Raw genomic sequence first — 21,305 nt, 5'->3', positions numbered from 1 at the left:
GGGCATGGACGCGTTGAGACTTTGTCCATCATCTGATGGAATGGGGCTCTTTTGGGGGTGAGACTGGGGAGGCAGAGTGAAGCCCCCCGAGTTGGCTCAGTGTGCCTCTGTCCCGCTGGGGCAGGGGCAGACAGCAGCTTGGGGAAGTCTATGCTGTGTGTCGAGCTTGTTGTCCAATTAAATAAAAGCTGCCCCCTGCCTCATTCCTAAAGGTCTGGTGGTTTGTGATTTATTCTGGCCTCCAACCCTGGAGTTTCTGGCTTTTTGACTGGGGAGGGTTGATTGGTCTGGAATTTACTGTCCTGGCATCCTGGGCTCCTGACTTCACCGGATTCTCATCGCTGCCCCACCTGCTCTGAGGAAGGTGATAATTTAGTCACATGGGCGGAAAGGGTGCCCTTGTCATGGAAAGGTGACCTTGAGGAGTGTGCTAGGGATGGGTGTTGACCCCGCGTGAAACCCTGGGCTGGAGGGACTGACTTTCAGTGTTGGTGTGGTGATAGGGAGGATTGTTCTTGGAGGGACTTAGATGGGATCACGATGAGGCAATGCCCCACATCCAGGGCCGGGCGTGGGAGAGAATGGGACCCAATCTAAGCTGGTGGCTGGGGGTGACCCTGAGGGAAACACTGGACATTTGGGGATAACTGGGACCTGAAGGTTTTGATCTAGAGACATTTGGGGATGACTTAGACATAAGGGACAACTTGGGCTGGGGGTAAGATTTGGGGTGTCTGGTATCTGAGAAGGCTGGCGGGGAACTTGGGCTTGAGGTGTGTCTATGGGCCCAAGGGGGACATCTGGCTGTGACTGGGACCTGAGTCGCGCCCTAGGTCTGTGGGAAACATCTGCAGATGACTTTTAGAGGTGAGGGGCACAGTAAGGGGCACCCCAGATCTGAGGATGTTTGGAGGCAGCTGGGACCACAAGGGCCAAAGCTGATGTAGAGCGCTCAGAACTGCCATTCCTCCCCTCCCCGGCCTGCAGGCGGCACTGAGGAGCGTGCGGGTCAGCGGGGGGTGGTGGTGGTGTCTCCCCCCGCACATACCTGCGGGAATGCGTGAGGCGGGGCAGGAGGTGGGACCGCCTCCAACTGGTTCCCTCCAGCGCAGGGAGGAGCCACGAACCAATCGCCAGTCCCAGCGCCACCGAAGGCCCGCCCACTGCTGCGCGCGGGCCCCCGGCGCCCTCTAGCGGCAGGCTCCGCCCAGCCTCGCTCTGAGCCCCGCCCCTCCGGGAAGCCTCTGTCCTCGCCTGCCCCGGCCCTGACAGTGACCCAGACAGTCTGTCCCTCTGTCCGTCACTCTCTAAAGGCAGGAAGCCAGTAAAGCAAGGCAACCAAGGGCCTTCTTGCCGTCCTCCAGATCCGTCACTCTATTTGGGGACTGGGAGCCTCATCCGCGGTGTAGGAGCCCAGACACGCCCCCCCATTGACCTCGCCCACCAAGGCCTAGTCTAAGCCGAGTTTCCACCTTTGGGGGGCGTGTCTTCTCCACCCACCCAGCACCTGACACGCACCACCGTCTCGTGCTCAAACTTGCAATTAACTCCAATAGCTAGTGCTGGAGCCAGGGCACCCCCTAGTGGCCATTCCCAGCGCTGCATGCGTCATGCAGCCCGGGGTGAGCAATCAGTGGCCCTACCCCAGCAAGGTACTAAATCTAGCTCTGTCGCTTTCTAAAACTGAGTGCCCTTTCTTAAACTTTGGAGCCTCAAGTTTTCTCCTCTGTAAAATAGGAATGCTAATCCTACCGACTCGTAGGGCTGTTATGACAGGTGTTGTAACAGATGACAGGTGTAAAGCGCGGGTGTCAGCGCCCGGCTTGCTCATAGTGAGCTGTCTCTCCCTGTCTGCTATCATTCATACTGTTACCACTGGAGGAAACCAGCAGTGGCTCCCATTGCACCCCTCACTTGAAGCTGTACCCAGAGAAGAGGCTGGAGATTTTCTGTGGGGGGGGAAAGGGCGCCTTGGCAGCGGGCCACATGGGGGGGGGGGTGCAGAAAACGCCTTAGTCTCAAAATAAAATTAAAAAGAACAAGCTGTGTTCAACCTTTAAAAAAAAGGAATACAATATATGGTTCAATAAATAGAAAAAAAGTTACAAAATGTGGTAATCTTTGTCCTTAATTACAAGAGAAGAAAAGATAGAGGAGGGTGATTGGGGGGTGGGACACTCTCCTTCTCCCTGGGCCAAGGTGGGGGAAAGGGAGGCCAAAGAGAGACAGCAGCTGGGACTTGGGGATGCAAATAGAAAGACAGGCTAGATGGAGAGAAATATGGGAAGGGGGAGTAAAATGAAGGGCAGAGCAGGGAGGCAGAGGATCAGAAAGGGAGAGACAGACAGAGGGCCAAAAAATGCTAAGATGTTGGCCTCTTTCCTTTCTAGATCGGGGGGAGGGGGGGGTCCTTGGCTTGCCTGCGCTTGTATCCCCCCCTACACCAGGTTTGGAGGACAGTGTGAGCCTGGCTCGGTTCCTGAGTTGTATGTCCAGTGACTAGCAGGTAGGGGGAGGGACAGTAATGAGCCCCCAGCCCACCCTGGGACCCTGGCACCCAAGGGAATGGGAGTCCTGGCGGGATGGGTGGTGAGGTATGTGGCCGAGGCCTGAAGCCTCTTCAAATCCTTCAGTGGGGGTGAGCCATTGGTCCCAGCTCTGCAGCCTGGAGGGGGCACAGGCCTGCAGGTGGGACCCCTGAGGCAGTGAGGGGAGGGTACAAAAGGAGTTTAGATGCCCTAACGCAAGCCCTCCGGGCACCCAGAGTTAGTTGCAGGGAGGGTCTGCTACATTGACTTTGAGAGCCAGTTTCTAGAAAGTCCTGCCTCCCAGCTCCTCGACCCCAGCCCAAGGGAGACCTGTGGGTTTGGGGAGGGAGAGCTTGCCTATTGCTTTTGGGGTGCTCAAGGTGGGGTCATACCGGCTGCACAAGCACACACCCCCTTCCAGGCCTCTGGGTGGTGGTATGGCTTCTGATCCTTGCGTCTTGCTCACTCGCTAGGCACGCATGTGCCCTAGGCACGCACGTGGCAGGATGCGACCCCCTGCTTCCCACCTCCTGCTGGGCTCGGAGGGGATGGCAGGCAAGACCACCCGGCTCCAGCCGGGCTCCTTCCCTGACTTAATACTGAAATGCCACGTAGGCCTCCAGTGTTGAGGCCCGTGATGGAGGGCGGGTGCCACAGAAGCAGGGGCGAAGGTGGATGTCCCCGCCGCCTGCCTGCTGCCCCTCAGCCGAAACGCTCCCGCACCAGGAGCATGAGCTTCTTCTTGCCCTTGTAGGTCTGTTTGAGGTTCTCCAGGAACTGGGCGAACTGCAGGTGCCCATCAGGAGCCAGCAGGAAGGTCTCGCGAGCCTTGCCCAGGAACTCGATGAAGTCGCCGTAGTGCCGCGGGCTGATGTGCGTCAAGCGGGAGTGGCTGGTGGTGATGTAGGCGGCCACCGCCGCGTCCAGCAGCTGGCACAGCGGTGCCCGGTCGGCGCCCAGCGGCTTGGCAGCCCGACGAGCCCCGAGGGGCCCCAGGCCGGGCGCTGAGAGGGTCCAGCGGCGCAGGATATCGGAGAGCATGGGGGCGCAGTGGATGCTGCGGATGATGAGGGGAACGATGGCAGAGAGCTCGTGCCGGCCCAGCGAGTGGCTGAGCGAGCAGGCCCAGAGCACGTCATTGACGGCCGGGTGGCTGTCCTGGTTGAAGGCGATGCTGAGCTGCGCCAGGGCCAGCGTCGCCAGCTTGTAGGCCCGCAGCGGCAGGCCGCGGTGCTCCATGTAGCGCGCCACGGTGAAGAGGTGGGCGTGGCCCAGGCCTCCGGCTGCGGCATCCAGCACGATCTGGTAGGCCGCCTCGAAGGCCGCGTGGTTCTTCTCGCACAGGGTGAGGGCGGGCAGGGCGCAGTTCTGCGGGTCCTTCATGGCGCACTGCAAGGCCAGGGTGCGGGCGCATGCCCAGAGCTCCTCCCGCCGGGGCGCATCCAGCTGCAGCCGCAACAGCGTGGCATGGGTGGTGCCCGTCACTGCCACGATGGTGGCTGCCTCCACCGGTGTGAATAAGGAGTACCAGTTTTGCATGATGTTCATCAGGGCTTGCAGGCCTGTGGGAGACGACAGGGTGACACTGGTCAGGAATGGGACGGGGGTTTACCCTGTGTGCATGGGTTTACCCTGACCTACTATCCCCACCAGCCAAGGCTAAAGCTGCACCCCCTCTACCGCCACTCTTGGCTTGACAGAAACTTCACTTTACTTTTCCAAGGGAGGAGAGGGCAGCTGGGCTGGGTGGGATCTGGTGGGGTGGGGGCTAAGCATTGGAGGGATTGTCCCTTCTCCAAGCCACTTTAGCCTAGCCAGACTTCAGGTCTTTGTCCAGCTCGGTCCCCCCTCCTAGCATTCCCTCCTGGCCTAGCCCTGAGCACAGGCTGGAGCCGGGGAAATGGCTCTGCTTCTCCCTCATGCCTGCCCAGTTCCGCAGGGAGGTGGGTGGCGGGTCCCCGTGGGGACTCTCACCGACTTCCGTGGCACAGCTGACCAGCCAGCGCACCATCTCCCTCCGACGCCAGGTCATGGTGTTCACGGTCATCTGCATCACCTGCAGCATGGGATGGGGAGGGGTAGAGAAGGGGGTCACCCAAACCAGGGCTGGCGTGTGGAAGGCGGGCAGGGGATCCTTAAGGGCCCCGGGAAACTTGGAAATTAAGGGCTGAATCAATGAGCCATACAATCTGGGCGAGGGGCTTCACCTCTCTGGACCTCAGCTTCCCCATCTGTAAAATGGAGATAAAAATAGTATCCACCTACATCGAGTTGTGAGAATTAAGTGAAAGTATGTAGGTAAAGCTCTTTGCACGGTGCCTACTTCTTCCAAGTGCTCAGCTGATGCCAGCCATTACTGTTAGTGTTGGGTGTTAATTCTGAGGCCCCATGGATCCTACCTGGGACAACAAGCCAACCTGTCCCTTCTCTCTGGAAAGTCCCATGCTTCCTGTCAGCAGATGTCCCCCCCGCAGCCCCAAACAAAGCACCTGCCCTACAGGTCCCACCTTCTTCAGGTCCCACCCCCAACAAGCACCTTCCTTGCTGGCCTCTCTTCTGAGGCCCCATCCCCAGGTCCTGTCTGGAAGCTTCTAAATAGTGGGTCACCTGCCTAAAGCACCACCCTTATCTCAACTCCCATACATCCCCCACAATGGCTCTGCCCCCCCTCAGGGGGTGGTTCGGAGGCCAGTTCTGCCTCCTGCCAGCCCTTTGCTGGCCAGTTCTACCTGGGAAGCTATCACCTGAATCTGTACCTTATTCTGTTATTTTACTTTGGCCACCGTCTGAGGCCCCGCCCCCATGAGCCCCATACCTGTCTGTCCCCTCATGCTGCAACCATGCCTCGGCCTTGCCCTTGCAGCACTGTCCCTCGTCCAGCCCCTGAGGATGGCCTGACACTCACCTGCAGGCCCCGCCTCCGTGACTCTCAACCACAGATCCCACCTCCAGAGGTAGCTCTTCACTTACAGGACTCTCCCCAAGCCCCGTCCCCTCAGTGGTGACCCCCTCCTTCTAGGCTGCAGTCCCCTACAGGCCCTTTCCCCAAGAAAGCTCCTTGCGGGCAGGTTATGCCCCTTCAGCTTCAGCTCCGCCCACCCGTGGTTCTTATGGCACACCAGCCCCAGGCCCCACCCCCAAGGCCAGCACCCTTAGGTTCTGCTCTCTCGTGGGGCCAGTCCACTCACCTGCATGCTCCATGACCCCCTTCCTTGTCCTCAGCCACACCCCCAGAAGGAGATTCTCTCCTTCAGGCTCTGCTACGAAGTCACTCATTCATAGGCCCCACCCTCACTGGTGACTCCATTCCCTCACTCTCAGGACTCTTACCGACCCTGCTCCTCTGTAAACCTGCCGCTCACATCCACGCCCTGCCCCCAGAGGTGATGCTTACCCTCAGGCCCTGCCCCTGGAGGCAGACCTCACACTCAGGTCCCACCCCCAAGTGGCCCTCACCTGGCTGGCCCTCAGGCAGCAGCCCCCTGCCCCCATCCTCCCTGCGGCCAGTCACCTGCAGGCCAAGCTCCAGCGCAATGCCCAGCAGTGTGGTGTCTGGTGGTGCACTGGCCGGCGTGGCAGTCTTGCAGGCGTCCTGCGCCAGCTTGAAGAGCAAGGCTGGAGAGTGGATGTTCTGCTGGATGGAGCCCAGTACTGCGTGCAGCCACTTGGGGTCTCCTGGGGTGGGGGGAGGGACAGAGGATATTGTGGGCATACCCAGCACCCGCCCCTGCTGCTGCCTGACTTGCTAACGCCGGTTCCTCTACACATGTGCAGATGTCTGAGTGTGGGCAGTGAGGCACCTGGCAATGGTTCTATGAAGACCTAGACCACTCTTGGCACTCCCCTTTTTCTCTCCTCTGCCCCTTCCTTTCCAGTGGGAGGAAGCCACCCAGGGACCCACTGGACCCCTAATTGTCCAGGGCACCGATTCTGGACCCAGATGCCTGGGTTCAAATCCCTGCCACTCACAAGCTGTGTGACTTTGAGCAAGTCGCTTCACCTCTCTGTGCCTTGGCTGTCCCATCTGTACAAAGGGTAATACTAATGCAATGGTACGTGTCTCACAGGGCTGCAGCGAGCCTGTACTTGTAAAGGCCTTAACATGGCAAGAGTTACCAAATGCGAGCTTTTATTACTATTATTATCACTGGCCCAGATCCTACAATTCTGTTATTCTGCTCCAGCCACATCAGCCTCCTCTCTGTTCCTCAAACATAACCAGGCACAGTCCAGCATCAGGGTCTTTGCACTGGCTGTTCCCTCTGCCTGGAATGCTCTTCCCAGATGCTATGGACTGAACTGTGTCCTCCCCAAAATTCATATATTGAAGCTCTAACCCTCCAGTGTGATAGTACCTTTAGGAGGTAATTTTGTTTACATGAGGCCATGTGGCTAGGACCCCCAGGATGGGATTAGTGTCCTTATAAGTAGAGGAGAAGACCAGAGCTCTCCCTTTCTCTGCCATGTGAGGACGCAGTGAGAAGGCAGCTGTCTGTAAGCCAGGAAGAGAGCCCTCACCAGGAACTGACCATGCTGGCACCCTGATCTTGAACTTCCAGTCTCTAGAACTGTGAGAAAATAAATTCCTGTTGTTTAAACTACCAAGTCTATGGTATTTTGTTACAGCAGCTGAGCTAAGACACCAGATACTGGCATGACTCCACCTTCACCTTCATGTCTTGGCTTAAGTGTCAACCTGCTTTATTCCCCTCTTTATCACTTATTACCTCTCACTGCATAACTATCTTCTTTACCTTATTTATTGTCTGTCTGCCCTCACTAGAATTAACATTACAGAGCACAGGATTTGGGAGTTTTGTTCGCTGCTGCAAGCTCAGCACCTGGGACAGTGCCTGGTACATATAGAAAGTGCTCAAGGAGGGACTTCCCTGGCAGTCCGTGGTTAGGACTCCACGCTTCCACTGCAGGGGGTGCAGGTTTGATCCCTGGTTGGGGAACTAAGATCCCACATGTTGTGTGGGGTGGCCAAAAAAAGAATGCGCTTAAGGAGAACTGTGGGTGGGATATGGTAAAAGGATAATAAGTAGTCAGGAAGGAATGAGGGAAAGGAGGGAGGGGAGTGGGGTAAAGGAGGACAGGGGGACGGGGGTGGGGGGCAGCCGCTGTCCTCACCCTTGGCGGCAGTCAGCATGGCGGAGGCCAGTTCACACTGGCGGGTCTCCAGGTGGCCAAGGATGAACCAGCGGGGGAAACGGTTGCTCACGATGGAATCCAGTGGGTTGCCGTGAGGTTCTCCAGCTGGAAACGCTGTCTCCAGTATGGGCAGCCTGGGGTGAGAAGAGAAGCAGCCCTGCCCTGAGACAAGGCTGGAGTCTCCTCTCCATCCTCTCTAGGAGAGAAAGGCCTCCTGCCTCAGCCAGAGCCTACCCTCCTAGGCCAGCAAATCTCTGGGCATCCGAAAAGATGGAGGATGTATGTTCAAGATGTTCACTGCATATATAAAATAGATAGATAAGGACCTGCCATATAGCACAGGGAACTCTACTTAGTACTCTGTAATGACCTATATGGGAAAAGAATCTAAAAAAGAGTGGATATATGTATTGATATATGTATAACTGATTCACTTTGCTGTACACCTGAAACTAACACAACATTGTAAATCAACTATATTCCAATAAAAATTTTTTAAAAAAGATGTTCATTGCAGTGTTGTTTACACCCATCACTGTGGGGTTGATTAAATAAATGATACTCTATTCACGCACCGAGGGCTGATAAAGAGGTAAGGGGATTATTTGTGTCCTGACGTGGTCCCACCCCTTGCTCACTCTGCTCCAGTCACTGTTCCCCTTGACATCCCTCACATACCACCAGGCACAGCCCTACCTCAGGGCTTTTGCACGAACTGTTCCCTCTGCCTGCAACACTCTCCCCTAGACATTCCTGTGACTCCCCCTCACCTCCTTCAGGTCTTTTTGCTCAAATATTGTTCAATAAGCTCTTCCCTGACATGCCCAACACATGCGAGAGTACAACTTCCTACTCCCAACTCCTTCCACCCTTTTCTTGCTTATCACTATCTGACATACAACATAGTTTACCTATAAATTTATTTACTGTCTCTCCCTAACTACAAGGTCAGCTCCATGAGGGCAGGAATTTTTGGCTATTTGGTTCACCGACACTGCCTCTCCAGCACCAGGACGATGCCTGACACACAGCAGGTAAACAACAAATGTTTGTTGAATGACTCAGCATCCCCCCTAAGATATTTTGTTCAGCAGCTCACTGTTTATTTACATGCATTCTGTGCTAAGAAAGTTTTTCAAAGCTGTTAAATGTAATCAATAGCATGGAATAGAAGTCAAGACTATCCTGGTTCCAAATATCTAAATGACTTTGCTACATAATTCGGGACACATCTTAAGCCTGTTTATGTGTAAAATGGGGGTAAACATACTTATTTCACTATGTGAGTCATAGATTTAGATCAGGGGGGTCAGCGCCTTTTTCTGCACAGGGCTGGACAGCCAACATTTTCAGCTTTGTGGGCCATTTGGTCTCTGTCACAATTGTCACTGTTGTGTAAAAGCAGCCACAGACAATAAGGAAATGAGTGAATGGTGCTCTGTGCCGATAAAACTTTATTTCTGGATGCTGAAATTTGAGTTTCACATACTTTTCATGTGTCACAGAATATTGTTTTGTTTTTTTCCCAACCATCTAAAAATACAAAAACCATTCTTACTTCATGGGTTGTACAAAAACAGGCAGCGGGCCAAATTTGGCCCGTGGGCTGTAAATTGCTGGCACTGGCTTAGAAAAAAGTCTAGCACGTGAAAGAGTGTTCTCTAAATCATGGCTCTTAACAGATTATTCTTTCCAAATATTCTGGAAAAATGCACTCCAAATTGTTTATAGGTGCCTCTGGAGAATAGGATCAGAGGATGGAGGACAGATTTCACTTTATTTGTTGGACATGGTTCACTATAGACAGGGCCTTTTAAAATTCTGCTTCTATGATTTGCTGTTGCACATGGGAAATAACCCGGTTATTCACTGCAACATCTTTTTGGAAACAGTGTAAATGTCTATCAGCTCCAGATTGGTTTTTTCCTGGTGTATCCCTACAGTGGTTCACATGCTATGTGACAGGATACAGCTTTTAAGATGCAAATGTTCAGTGAAAACAAGGCGCAAAGAATAGGTGCAGGATGTGTCGTGGCGTAAAGGAGAACCAACTTTTAATTTTCAGATTATGGGTTTGCAAAAATATGGACTCTTGCAGTATAGATAAGAAAGTGGTAACACTGCTTGCCTCCAGAGAGCTTTGGGTAAGTTGGGACAAACCTGCCTAGAAGGGCTTCCCTGGTGGCGCAGTGGTTGGGAGTCCGCCTGCCGATGCAGGGGACTCAGGTTCGTGCCCCGGTCCGGGGGGATCCCACGTGCCGCGGAGTGGCTGGGCCAGTGAGCTATGGCCGCTGGGCCTGCGCATCCGGAGCCTGTGCCCCGCAACGGGAGAGGCCACAACAGTGGGAGGCCCACGTATAGCAAAAAAAAAAACCAAACCAAAACAAACAAACAAAAAAACCTGCCTAGAAAAGGACTCTGAATTCTGTGTCATGTGGATATTTCTCAAGTTCAAAATAATATGACATTTCTAATGTGTAATCAAGAGCACAGGGCAGTCTGGAATGCCTGGATGAGGGAGGCTGAATGAACCAAGCAGTGAGTTCAGGCAGAAGGATGGGGCTCCCAGTAGCCTCCCATCTCCCAGTCCTGCCCGGCCCAGTGGGAGTCCCCAGCTGCCTCTCCTCACCTCATGGCTCGCAGCGCGAGGCGGTAGGCCAGGTCGGGGTCGTGGGGCAGCAGTGCAGTAAACAGGTAGCGGGCACAGGTGTGCATGGGCACGCTCTCCCGGAACAGCACTTCTCCAAAGCCGCTGAAAGGACCCCCTGCAGGGGCAGCCTGAGCTCAGCCTCCGGGTGTGGGCTTGCATGGCCCCTCCCCAGGTCTCCCCACACCCCAGGCTCTGAGTGTGGGATGGGCAGACTCAGGAGAGAGTGGCTGGGGCTAGAGAGGTCCCGGGGGTGGGAGCACAGGGCTAAGACTGAGACAAGCACTGGAAAATCCACATAAAAGAGACCCTGGGCACCCCTGGATAGGGGGCAGGACTCAGATGCAGGGGGGTGGTCAGAGGGTGGAGGTGGGGCTGCACCTGCTCCCGGGGTGTGGCCAAGCCAGCTTCCCTTTGCAGTAGGGGAGGGGCCTCACAAGGCAGGACCGTGGGCAGAGCCAATCAAAGTCTAGCTGGGCATCAACGACTAGGCTCATTGGCTTCAAAGTGGGAAGGGGGTGGGGCCTCATCACTCGAAGCCGTTATTGGCTGCCAGCACTGCTGGAGACGGGGCCAAGGTCTGGAGCTCACCTTTTAGGAACTGCCATGGTATGGAAAGACAGTAAGGACAAGGAGGTGGAGCCAGGGGCGGGGTCTCCCGATCCAGCAACAACCAGGCCACTACAGTACAGAGGCAGGACCCTATCTTTCAGGAACGGCCGGGCTAGCAGTGGGGCCTCACCTTCCAGCAGCTGTCCCGCCTGCTTGCGCAGCACCTGCACCAGCCGCTCATCCAGCTCCACCTCCTCCAGCAGGGCCAGCAGCTGCTCCTCGTTGCGTACCACCTTGTCCTGGGCATACAGCCCCTCGGGCAGGGCCCGCTGCTGTCCCAGGCCCAGCAGTGCCACCTCTAGCGCCATTGCCAAGTAGGACTCCCCAGGGCTCCCGGGCACCGGGACGTGCTGGTAGGCCACCTTCCGCTTCTCAGGGCCTGAGTCTGTGGGAGAAGGACACCAGGGCGGCTAGAGGGGAACCCCTTTAACTGGGACTCCAGTGGCCCTTGACCTTAAACATGGACAACTGTGTGTGGGGTGGGGGGGGAGGTTTAGGGAGAGCCCAGCTGCTTCTGCACACACCAGGGGGTGGGGCCCACCTTCCAAGAGCAGATAGGCCTACGGTGGCCTCACTTTCAGGAGAAGCTAAGCCTCTTGGCACCTGGCACTGGCCGAAGGGTGTGGCCAAGTGTAGGGGCGTGGCCTCACTTTCTAGGGGTACTGGGCAAGGGGGCATGGCCAAGAGGTGGTGATTTTCCCACCTCCTCAAGGGGTCCCCAGTGTGGGTACCTGGGTAAATGGCAAGGGTCTCCTCCTCTAGGTGACAGGCCTCCAAGAGTGCCCTGCAGAGGCAGCCAATGGGGTCCAGGGGGTGGCCCACCCATCCTTCCATGTTGGTGATGCAGGTGGAGCCTTTCTGCAGTAGCTCTGCAGGTAGGAAGAGAGGGGTCAATGCCCAGCCCCCCTCCACCAAGCCCCCAGGGGGGGATTCCTCTCCCTGAACCCCAAGCCCAACCTCCCAGTGCCCACTCACCATCTGCCCACCCAGCACCCTTTTCTCTGCCCCTTGAGCTCTGCAGCAGCTCTCACCTCCACGGCCCTGGCCTCCTGTCCCACACCCAGACCTAGGCCTGGCTAAACTGGGTGCTTTCTAAAACATCCAACCAGTGTCATTCCCCTCCTTATAACCCTTGATCCTTCCCACCTCTCTCAGGCCCAGCCAGCTTCAGGGCTCCCAAGGACTGATGTGAAAGTTTCCCTGAGGTGGTCACCCATGGCACCTGGAAGCTCTTCCTCCAATCTCCTCCCACAAGCCGTGCTCTCCCTTGCCTCTGGGCTCCTGCCATGCTGTTCCTTCTAACTGGAACATTGTTGCTCCCTCCCCTTCTCCTGGGAAACTCCTAAACATCCTTAAGATCTCAGCTTAGCTCTCACCTCCTCTGGGGGGCTAACCCTAGGCCTTGAGGCTAGGTCACAGGTCTGCTCAGATCCCAATGCCCCCATTTCTCCCCCATTACAACCTGTATTCAATTTCCTGGTAACTGACCCATCAACTCAACTCCATCATCCAGAGAACACATCATCCAGAGAACTGGTAGCCTCTTTCCTGTCCCCCCATATCTAGTCCACAAACGTGTCCTTTTTTGGGCCAATACAGTGTGAGTTTTTGTTTTTCCTAATACAATTTTCAAATTGTTGCCCATATTGAAAAAAATCAGTAAATTCCACATTAGATAATCTGGACTTCTGGCTTCTCTTAAAAATCAGAAGATCTGGCCACACGGGGTCCATGTTCCTGAAAGGCACATGGCTAGATCTATAGAAACTACATTTCCCAGACTTCTTTGTGTGATGTGTGGAAGGTGGGAGAGAATGAGGCTATTACTATCCTGCAGTAGCTGTGAGCAGGTGTGTGGCTGTCTGCAGGGCATAGACATGAGGTTTGCCAGCAGGTTCTGGGTTGTCCTCTCGGGAACTGCCCTGCCCCCCTGTGAGGGTTACGGCCTGCTGAACCTCCTGTGCTTCTGAAGTTCAAGTGTGTGAAGCCAAGCAGGGGCTTCCCTGACTTTCAATCCTGCAGCCCTTCCAGTGGTTTTGCAAATCCTCAATCCCCTGCATTAAATTCTTTTCTGCTCAAGACACCTAGAGTGGTCTGTTTTCCTGTTGTACCCACAGACTCTCCAGGTTGCCACAGCCTCCAGCATTTGTGTCTGCAGCCCCAGGACATGATGATAATATTGGTGCCCACCTTTTTTCTGCTGCTTGTAGGTCTCAAGCTGATGTCGCCGCTGCAGCCGGAGTGTGTTGACTATGGCGCCTGCCAGTCGCAGGGCCTGGCGGGGGTATCCATGGGCCCTCAGGGTGTCCACACGGGCACAGGCAGTGGGGAAGGGCTCGCCCGGCCAGAGTGGGCGGCCCTGGGGGTCAAAGGTTGGCTTGTCACCACCCCCATTGCTTGTGAGGCTGGGGCCGTAGGAGTCGCTGGCCAGGATCCTCTGCAGGTGGGCGTCACTCCAGTGCAGCGACCCAGCCTGCAGGGCGCGGCCAAACACGGTGTGGCGGGAACCTGCAGCCTCCACCTCCTCCTCCTCCTCCTCCTCCTCTGGGCCTGTGGGAGAGGCGCCTAAATGCAGCCCCATGAGGGGGGCCCTAGCAGTCAGGCGCTGGTCAGCTCTGCCCCACTGAGTGCCAGCTTGGTGCTAGGCTCTGGGTGCAGCGATGAGTGTGTGTTATCTCCCCAAATCCTTCCAGCAGCCTTTTAAAGGTGTGATGGACAACTGATTTTGAACAACTGTGACTGTCCATCTTTCTCCCTCCACACTCCACTTTTTCCTCTCCTTCTCTATCGTTCCCTCTCCCTCTCTCCCTCCATCTCTGCCTCTCTTTACTTGTCTCTCTCTTCACAATACCTGTTTCCTTTCCTATCTGTTTCCCCTCCCCCCTGCCCGATTCCTGCGTCCATGGCCAGAAGGAGACTGAGTCAGGAGACCAGCCCAGAACTATAGGCATCCTAAGCATTTCACATCGCTGTCCCTCGGGCTGCCTGCTGCCCACGCCCTGGGTACTCCCTCCTGGCTGGGAGGCAGGCAAGGGCTGGTCCCCCCTGCCCTGCCTCCATTTTTCCCCAGAGCACCATGATGGGGTGGCTGGGCCACAGGCAGTAGTGATGGTTTGTTGGGGGGAGTGGCGGGGACCCCTCTCCTACCTGGGCTGAGGGCTATGGTGGGCTGCAGGCTGGGCCCATCAAAAGAGTAGTTGCCTTCTTCCAGCGGGCACACGTCCAGCTTGTCCCACTTGCTAAGCAGCTGGAGCCAGCTCGCCCGCTCCTCTGGTTTGCAGTGGGGGCTCAGGACGATGCACACCCACAGGGCCCCTGGGGAGAGAAGGCAGCAAATGTGGGCATGGGGGAGGCTCAACATTCATGCAACAGAAGCAGCACACACTTATGGAGTGCCCGCTGTGTGCTGGGCACTGGTCTCTGCTCAACCTTCACCTCCGGCCTCTGAGGGTGCAATTCATCATCTCTTCACTTTACAGTCCAGAGAGGTAAAATCACTTGCTCAGAGTCACACAGCTGGGAAGCCAGAAGTTAGGACTCAAACCCAGACTACTGGACTCCTTTTGCAAAAAAATTTGTTTTCAATAGCACTTATCACCGTCTATCACAGGGGTCAGCAAACTACCACCCGTGGAGAAAATCGAACCTGCTGTGTGTTTCTGAATGGCCCGTAAGCTAAGATTTATTTTTACATTGTTAAGTGGTGGAGGGGGTGGGGAATAAATAAAAAGAATATTTTGTGACTTGTGAAAATGATATGAAATTCAAATAAATAAATAGTGTCTGTAAATACAGTTTTATGGGAATGCTACCACACCCACTTTGTTATGTGTGTCTGTGGCTGCTTTTCTGCTACAACAGATAAAATCGAGTAACAGCGACAAAAACCAAATGGCCTGAAAAGCCAAAACTATGAACTGTCTGGGCCTATGGAAAACGTGTTGACCCCTGGTCTAATGGGCTTGTGGGATTTTCTTGTCCGTCTGCCCTGCTAGGTGTCAGCTCTCTGAGGGCAGGTATTTAATCTCTCTTATTTCTTGCTGTAGTCCCAGCACTCAGTACAGTCCCTCGTACACTCGCGGTGCTAATGAATGAGGAAGGATTCGCGGGCAAGACCCTAATCTCAGGTGGGCAAGCCTGGGTGCCTGCCGCACTCCGGGGTCTGGGACTTACCCAGCTCATCCCACAGCTGGCGGCACTTGTCCGTCATGCCGGCGCCCTGTTGCCGCCACAGGGCCAGTCGCGGATCCTGCAGGAATTGCTCGGTCATGAGGATCAGCATGCGTGCGCCATTGGAGTCCCGCATTCGCAGCATCTCCCGCACCTGCGCAGGACCAAACGGTGAGGAGGGGCGGGGCTCCGGCGCCCGGCAGACTGGTCCCGCTCCCCTGTACCCGCCCAGCCAGCACCTTGCAGAACATGGAGCGCAGCTGCTGGCTGGCGCCATAATAGCCGCCGTTGGAAAGCAGCTGCTTCACCTGCTCCTGGATCTGCTCCTCGTCCAGGTGCCAGCAGTTGGCGTCCTCAATGCCCGCGCCCGCCGTGGGGTCTGGGGCACCTGTGGGGAGGGAGGGAAAGCTGAGGCTGGGGCTGGCGGGAGGAGGTGTCTGTCATCCAGTCCTTCAAATCACCCAACCCATCCCAGAATTCCATCCATCCCACCTGGAAACCCATCCATCCATCCGCCCATCATCTTACCCCAAACATCACCTACCCATCCATTTAAACCACTCAACCATCTCTCCACACCCCCATGCCATGCATCTTTCCATCCACACATCATAACCCTTAGCACACCTACCTACCCCATTAGTCCGTCATGCACCCTGCCCATACCTCCCACCTACTCACATCTGTATACCCATCCCACCAGTCCATCCATCCACCCAGCCACCCCTATTTGTCTTTCCAACTCATCTGTACTAACCACTCAAAATACCCACTGACCTATTCATCCACTGACCTACACAACTCTGCTATCCATCCATCCAATTAACCCCAACTTTCCATCTATTCTTTCCCCACCAACCACCCTTCACATGTATCTCCCCAAACACCCACCAGCCCATTGGTCCTATCCATACATCCTACACAAAACACCCACCTACTCGATCCATCCACCATGTTAGTCCTCACATAAGAACATTCACGCACGCATCAACTCACCCTCAATCCATGCACCCCTTGGTCCTTCCAGTCTTCCACCAACCCCATCTGTCCACTACCTCAAAGTCCCCAATCAAAGCCCATCCCATCCAACCCTACCACCAATTCCCTATTCACCTACCATCCTAGTAAGTCACCCATCCACTCATTCCATCCATTTTTCCACACCAACAGTTCACCCCAACACCCCATCATGAACAGCTTCTATATCCACCCATTGCCACCCTCAAATATCCATTCATGCCTCCACCCACTATGCATCTGTCTACTCACCCACCATCCTACTCCATCCTTTCACCTATTATAGTTAAGCAACACTTGTAGCTCCAAACCACCCAGAACTCATAACACCTCCTGGTCTATCTCCTACCCTATCCCACCTCTGACACCCACTAATGTCCACACATACTCATTATGACCTCCACACACCCATACTCGGGCCTGCGCCTGTGATCTTGAGACACCCCCACCCTGGGGCTGGATCTTCCCACTGGCTGATTTCATGACCATTCATCTGCCCAGGGCCAGATCAAATCCAGCATTTGCCTCTTACTGAGGTGTGTGATCCCTTTTTTTTTTTTTTTTTTTAATAATATCTTTATTGGAGTATAATTGCTGAGGTGTGTGATCTTCACCTCATGCAGTGGTGCTCCCCCACCCCTGCTCATGGATCAAGGGTACCTTTGTTTTTGTTTTGGCCGCACCACGTGGCTTAGGGGATCTTAGTTCCCCAACCAGGGATTGAACCTGGGCCGCAGCAGTGAAAGCACTGAGTGCTAACCACTGGACCACAAGGGAATTCCACGGTCAGGGGTACCTTTGGATGCTGTGACAAATGCCTGTGGCACAGCCAGCGAGATGGCTGTGAGCTGGGGCCTCACTGCCCCCATCAGACCTTGGGGCGCCCTTACCATGCACCAGGTTGATCTCAGAGCCCAGGAGGAGGATCTCGTCCGCTAAGCGCTGGGCAGTGGGCAGCACCTCAGTGTGGTGGGCACTGATGAGGTACTGCACGAACTTCTGCAGCTGATCCCGGTTCATCTGGGAGAGCGTCTCGGAGATGGGTAGCCGCAGCTCCACCTGGCGGGCATGCCGAATGCGATACAGTGACAGGGCCACCACATGAGCACAGTAGAAGAGGTCTCGGTTGTCGCAGCCGCAGCTCACGGATGTGATCTTGCAGCGGTCAAAGCTGATGGAGACATGGTAAAGGCGCTCGGGCTCTCCAGGGCCCCCGGGCTCCCGGATATTTCCGCTCAGGTGGAACCCTAAGATCAAAACCAAATTGTCACTGCTGTGTCACCCCAGAGGTGGGTAGTCTTTTCCCCGGTGCACAGCAAGACCAGGTGCAAATCCCAGCTGAGTAACCTAGCACAAGTCACTTAACCTTGCTGTGCCTCAGTGTCCACATCTGTGAAACGGGAACAAATAGTAACATCCTCCTCATGCGTTTGTAATGAGGATGAAATGGGTTAATACTGGCAAGTGCTTAGAACACTGTTGGCAGATAGTAAGTGCTAAATAAATGTTTGTTCTTCTTCTAATTCTGAATAATATTATTACAGCCATGCTGTTGAAGATGACTTTCTTAGCCCTTGGGTAATCATGGATACAGCCCAGGCTCCAGGCGCCCTGTCACTTCCTGGGAAGATACCAAGGATACTTGGGGGGCAAGGGATTGATGTGGCCGGCCAGGGGCCAAGTCACCCCATCACCCCCCACCCCTCCCTGGCCCCTGGGGAGCCCAGATGCCAGGCTCATCCGACTGGTTGGGCAGCTCAGGCCCCAGCTGGCCCTGGCTGCGTCATGCAGGGAGACGGCGGCTTCCTCATACCGGCTGGAGGTGGCCGAGCCTATGGCCAGCTGGGTCATGTCCAGGCAAGGGGGCCCCCAGGCTGACAGGGTTCAGAGAGGGTCATCTTGGCTGAGCCCCTGCCTCTAGCTGGGAGACATGACCTGCCCCCATGGGAGGTATGGCATTCCAGGGCTTACCTGCCTTCTGGCTCAACCTCTGCTGGTTCCCTTCTGAGCCCTGCTGCCTGAGGTCTAGAATCATCCTTCATCGCTAGCTCTAAACCTCCACCCCTTCCCCTCACCTGGACCCTGCTGCCTGGGGTTTAAGACCACTCCTCACAGATGACCCCCAGCTTCCACCCTAGACCCCACGGAAGCCTCGTTGCCTTAGGTCCGAGACCATTCCTAAACCTCTGAACCCAACCTCCACCTGAGTTTCTCTGCCTGACGTCCAAGACTGTCTCTCATCACTGGCTCTAAAACTTTGCCACTCTCACCGAGGACGCTGCAGCCTGAGGTCTAGGATCATTCTTACCTCTGGCTCTAAACCTTGGACCCAGAGCATCCCTGGGTCCCTCTGTCTGAGGTCTGGAACCTCCTCTCACTTCTGGTTTACAATCACTCCTCAAAACCACTGCCTCGGCCCTGCCTTCTTCCCTGCTCTCCTCCCTATCCTACCACCTCTACCCCTATGCCCCAACTAAGCTGACTGAGGTCGAGGCAGATCCCTGATCTTGAGCTCATAATATTTTGTACAACCCTCCCTGGGCATCAAAGCCTGACATTTGGAACCTCCCCCAGCCCTCCACGTCTGCTTTGGACCCCCTGGCCTCCCTGGCAGGTGTAGGGGGCAGGCACTCACCCACTTGCAGCACACGATCTACGGCCCCGCTCTGTAGCAGGTGCAGTCCACGGGTGAAGGGCACCCGGGCATCGTGCTCGCCCTCCGGGGGCTGGTAGCCCAGTGATGAGTACATGCATATCTCCCGCTCGCTGCGTGGGAACGACCAGAATACGATGCGCTTCTGGACTGGCTCTGGCACCCGGGAGAACCGCTCCTCAACCTGTGGGAAGGCCCGGTGTGTTAGAAACCCTGGCGCTTGAATCCTGGCTTTGCTGCTTACAAGTAGTATGACCTTGGGCAAGTCACTTTGCCTCTCTGAGCTTCGGTTTTTCTTGCGTGTAAGGAGATGTTAAGAGCACCTACCTTCTGGGTGTCATGAGTATTACATATGCATTAATATATGTACAGCGCTTACAATAACACCTGGCCTGTTGTTAGTGTTCTGGAACTTTCTGCTGCTTCCCTCCTGGATGTCAGGTCTCAGGGTCCTAATGTAAGGTAGTCTCACCTCTCAGGCTTTGAGGGGGGATGAGGAAGGAAGACAAAAGTGATAAGAAGACCAGTGACCAGGCCTGCATGTTCTTAGCCTACATTGTGCTAAATGCTTTATGTGTGCGATTTCCCTTAATTCTCATAGCAACAACCCAGTATTTTTGCAGCCTGGGGAATCTGAGGCTCAGAGGCGGAGTGAATTCACTTGTTCAGGGTCCCACAGCTGGTGAGCTCCAGCTCCCAAGACAGGCTCTCTGTTCCAGTTGCTAAGGGTTCCCAGGAAGGGAGGGGTGTCCTGCCCACCCCTGGGGGCTCTGGGCAGTGAACTGATCTGGTTGAGCCTGCGTTCCAATCCAGGCTTGCTACTCACTGGCTGAGTGTCCTTGGGCAAGTTTCTCAACCTCTCTGTGCCCCAGTTTCCTCAAAGAAGGAGAACAACTCCCAAAAGGCCGCAGAGGATTCCGTGAGTTTCGGCCGGGCAAGAGCTTTCCTAGGGCCAGATCTGCCCAGGGCAGGTACATGGGAGCCCTGGAGAAGGTTTTAGGATTACTCCAGGGGGCGGGGGGGTCTCACACACAATGAAGGGGCAGGGACCTTTCAGAGCCCCCAGTCCTAGGTTTGAAAGGGAAGTGGGAGGACCAGTGACTGGCCCAGGCCTCGGGGACAGTTGGCAGATGACTAAGGAGGGATTTTCCAGGCCAGGAATCAGAGCCCGCCCCATCCACACTTGGCCCAGACCCATCAGTCGCAGCAGACTCACTCTGGAGAGGCCAGAGAGCAAAGAAAGCCCCCCACAGCCAAACAGAGGACAGAGCCTGCGGGGGTTAAGGAAGGCTTGCTCAGGTCCTGGCCACAACCCAGCTCCTTGGGGAACCCGCACTGAGGCTGGGAAAAGGGACTTTGCCCAGCCCTGGGGCATCCTGGCAGGGCCCCCCATAAGTTATAGGGGCAGGATTCCAGGTGCACCTGTCCAGGTACCGAAACCCAGGCCCCACACCTGCTGCCAAACTCTGGAAGGACTGGGATGGCTGGGGGGCAAGGGGAGAGTGAGCGTGGGGTAATGGGGAGGGGGGACTCTGACGATGGAGTAATCTCTGCAGCCAGCCAGGAGGGGCTGGGCAGTCCCAGGTGGGAGGCAGTCCCAGAATTACTGAGGGGTGTGTGAGTGTTAGTGCCTGAGGGAAGGATCTGCAGGAGAAGAAGGGGGTCCCCATGGGACAGGTAGGTTCTGTAGGCTGGAGGCAGGGATTAGAGACAGAAAGGGGTGTCTTGGAGCTGGGCTCTACATAAGTGGGGGAGTCCTCTACTGGGGGTGTAGGACAGAGATCTGGAGTCTCTAGGTGCTGAGATCCGCTCTGTTCCCAAGTGGGGGCGGGTTGTAGGAGTTGGAGAGAGGATTGAATGGGGTGCCCTAACTGGGGGATGAGGATAAGGTGGGAAAAGAGGTACCCAGGGTTGTTGAGAGGACCATGGGGCAGGAGGAGAAAAAGTGGCCCGAGTTGGGATCTGGGGCAATGAGGGAACCCCTCGGTCTTGTGGGCTGAAGGGCAGAGCTGCTGGGGAAGGGATGGGGGTGGGTCATAGGGTCTGAAGGAGTGAAAATGGGAGGATGAGGGGATGTCTCAGGCAGAGTTAAGGATCTTGGAGGAGATCTCTGGGGGTGTCTCCGATGGAGGCATGTCCGGAGGCTGGAATCTGGACTGGGGGAGGAAGTATGTCGGGGACGGGGCTGGGAGTGGGTCCCTCCCCACCGCACTTCTCGGTCACCTGCTCGAAGGCCCAGCTCTCGGCTACTCGCTTGGCGCTGAGGTCCAGCAGCGCTTCGGGTCGGCCCCGGCCGCGCACTGCCCCGGCCCCGGCGTCGCGTTCCTCCGGTCCCGCGGGGCAGTCCCGGCTCCGCTTGGCCGCGGGGGGGTCCATCCGGCCGGGCCGGGGCCGGGGCGGGGCCTGTATGTAGTGGGGGGTCGGCCCGACGCCTACTCCGCCTCACCGGCTCCCGCGACCCCTGCCCGCCTTCCTGTCCTTCGTCCGCGCTCGGCCGCCCCGGGACTCGCTCCGCACCCACCCC

General features: G+C 55.9%; 1 protein-coding gene across 3 annotated transcripts; it reads right to left on the bottom strand.

The window, feature by feature from the left end:
- Positions 1–2,024: 2,024 nt before the first annotated feature.
- On the bottom strand, positions 2,025–21,256 carry ZSWIM4 (zinc finger SWIM-type containing 4). 3 transcript variants are annotated; one of them, XM_059061171.2, is made up of 14 exons: positions 21,005–21,256; positions 18,764–18,965; positions 17,019–17,375; positions 15,351–15,499; positions 15,115–15,265; positions 14,089–14,256; positions 13,132–13,491; positions 11,673–11,810; positions 11,072–11,326; positions 10,312–10,447; positions 7,662–7,816; positions 6,040–6,203; positions 4,503–4,584; positions 2,025–4,090 (listed from the first exon to the last, which is right to left on the bottom strand). In XM_059061171.2, the coding sequence occupies exons 1-14, from the start codon at positions 21,155–21,157 to the stop codon at positions 3,231–3,233; spliced, it is 3,330 nt and encodes a 1,109-aa protein (XP_058917154.1). In that variant the 5' UTR covers positions 21,158–21,256; the 3' UTR covers positions 2,025–3,230. The 3 variants fall into 3 exon arrangements, with proteins under 3 accessions (XP_058917154.1, XP_066888754.1, XP_066888755.1); XM_067032653.1 differs by having other exon boundaries at positions 15,420–15,499; XM_067032654.1 differs by lacking the exon at positions 6,040–6,203 and having other exon boundaries at positions 3,572–4,090.
- Between the last annotated feature and the right edge of the window lie 49 nt (positions 21,257–21,305).

Source organism: Kogia breviceps, chromosome 4, assembly GCF_026419965.1.
Source record: "Kogia breviceps isolate mKogBre1 chromosome 4, mKogBre1 haplotype 1, whole genome shotgun sequence".
Classification (NCBI taxonomy): domain Eukaryota; kingdom Metazoa; phylum Chordata; class Mammalia; order Artiodactyla; family Physeteridae; genus Kogia; species Kogia breviceps.
The sequence above is the reverse complement of the archived record's forward strand: the minus strand, read 5'-3'. Positions and strand labels throughout refer to the sequence as shown.

Excerpts from the sequence above, each read along its gene's own strand:
- ZSWIM4 (XM_059061171.2), bottom strand. The coding sequence starts at position 21,157 with ATGGACCCCCCCGCGGCCAAGCGGAGCCGGGACTGCCCCGCGGGACCG. Across the intron at positions 15,266-15,350 it reads TGCGCTCCATGTTCTGCAAG|GTGCGGGAGATGCTGCGAAT; the intron begins GTGCTGGCTGGG and ends GGTCCTGCGCAG. Across the intron at positions 7,817-10,311 it reads CTCGCGCTGCGAGCCATGAG|GCTGCCCATACTGGAGACAG; the intron begins GTGAGGAGAGGC and ends TTCTCACCCCAG.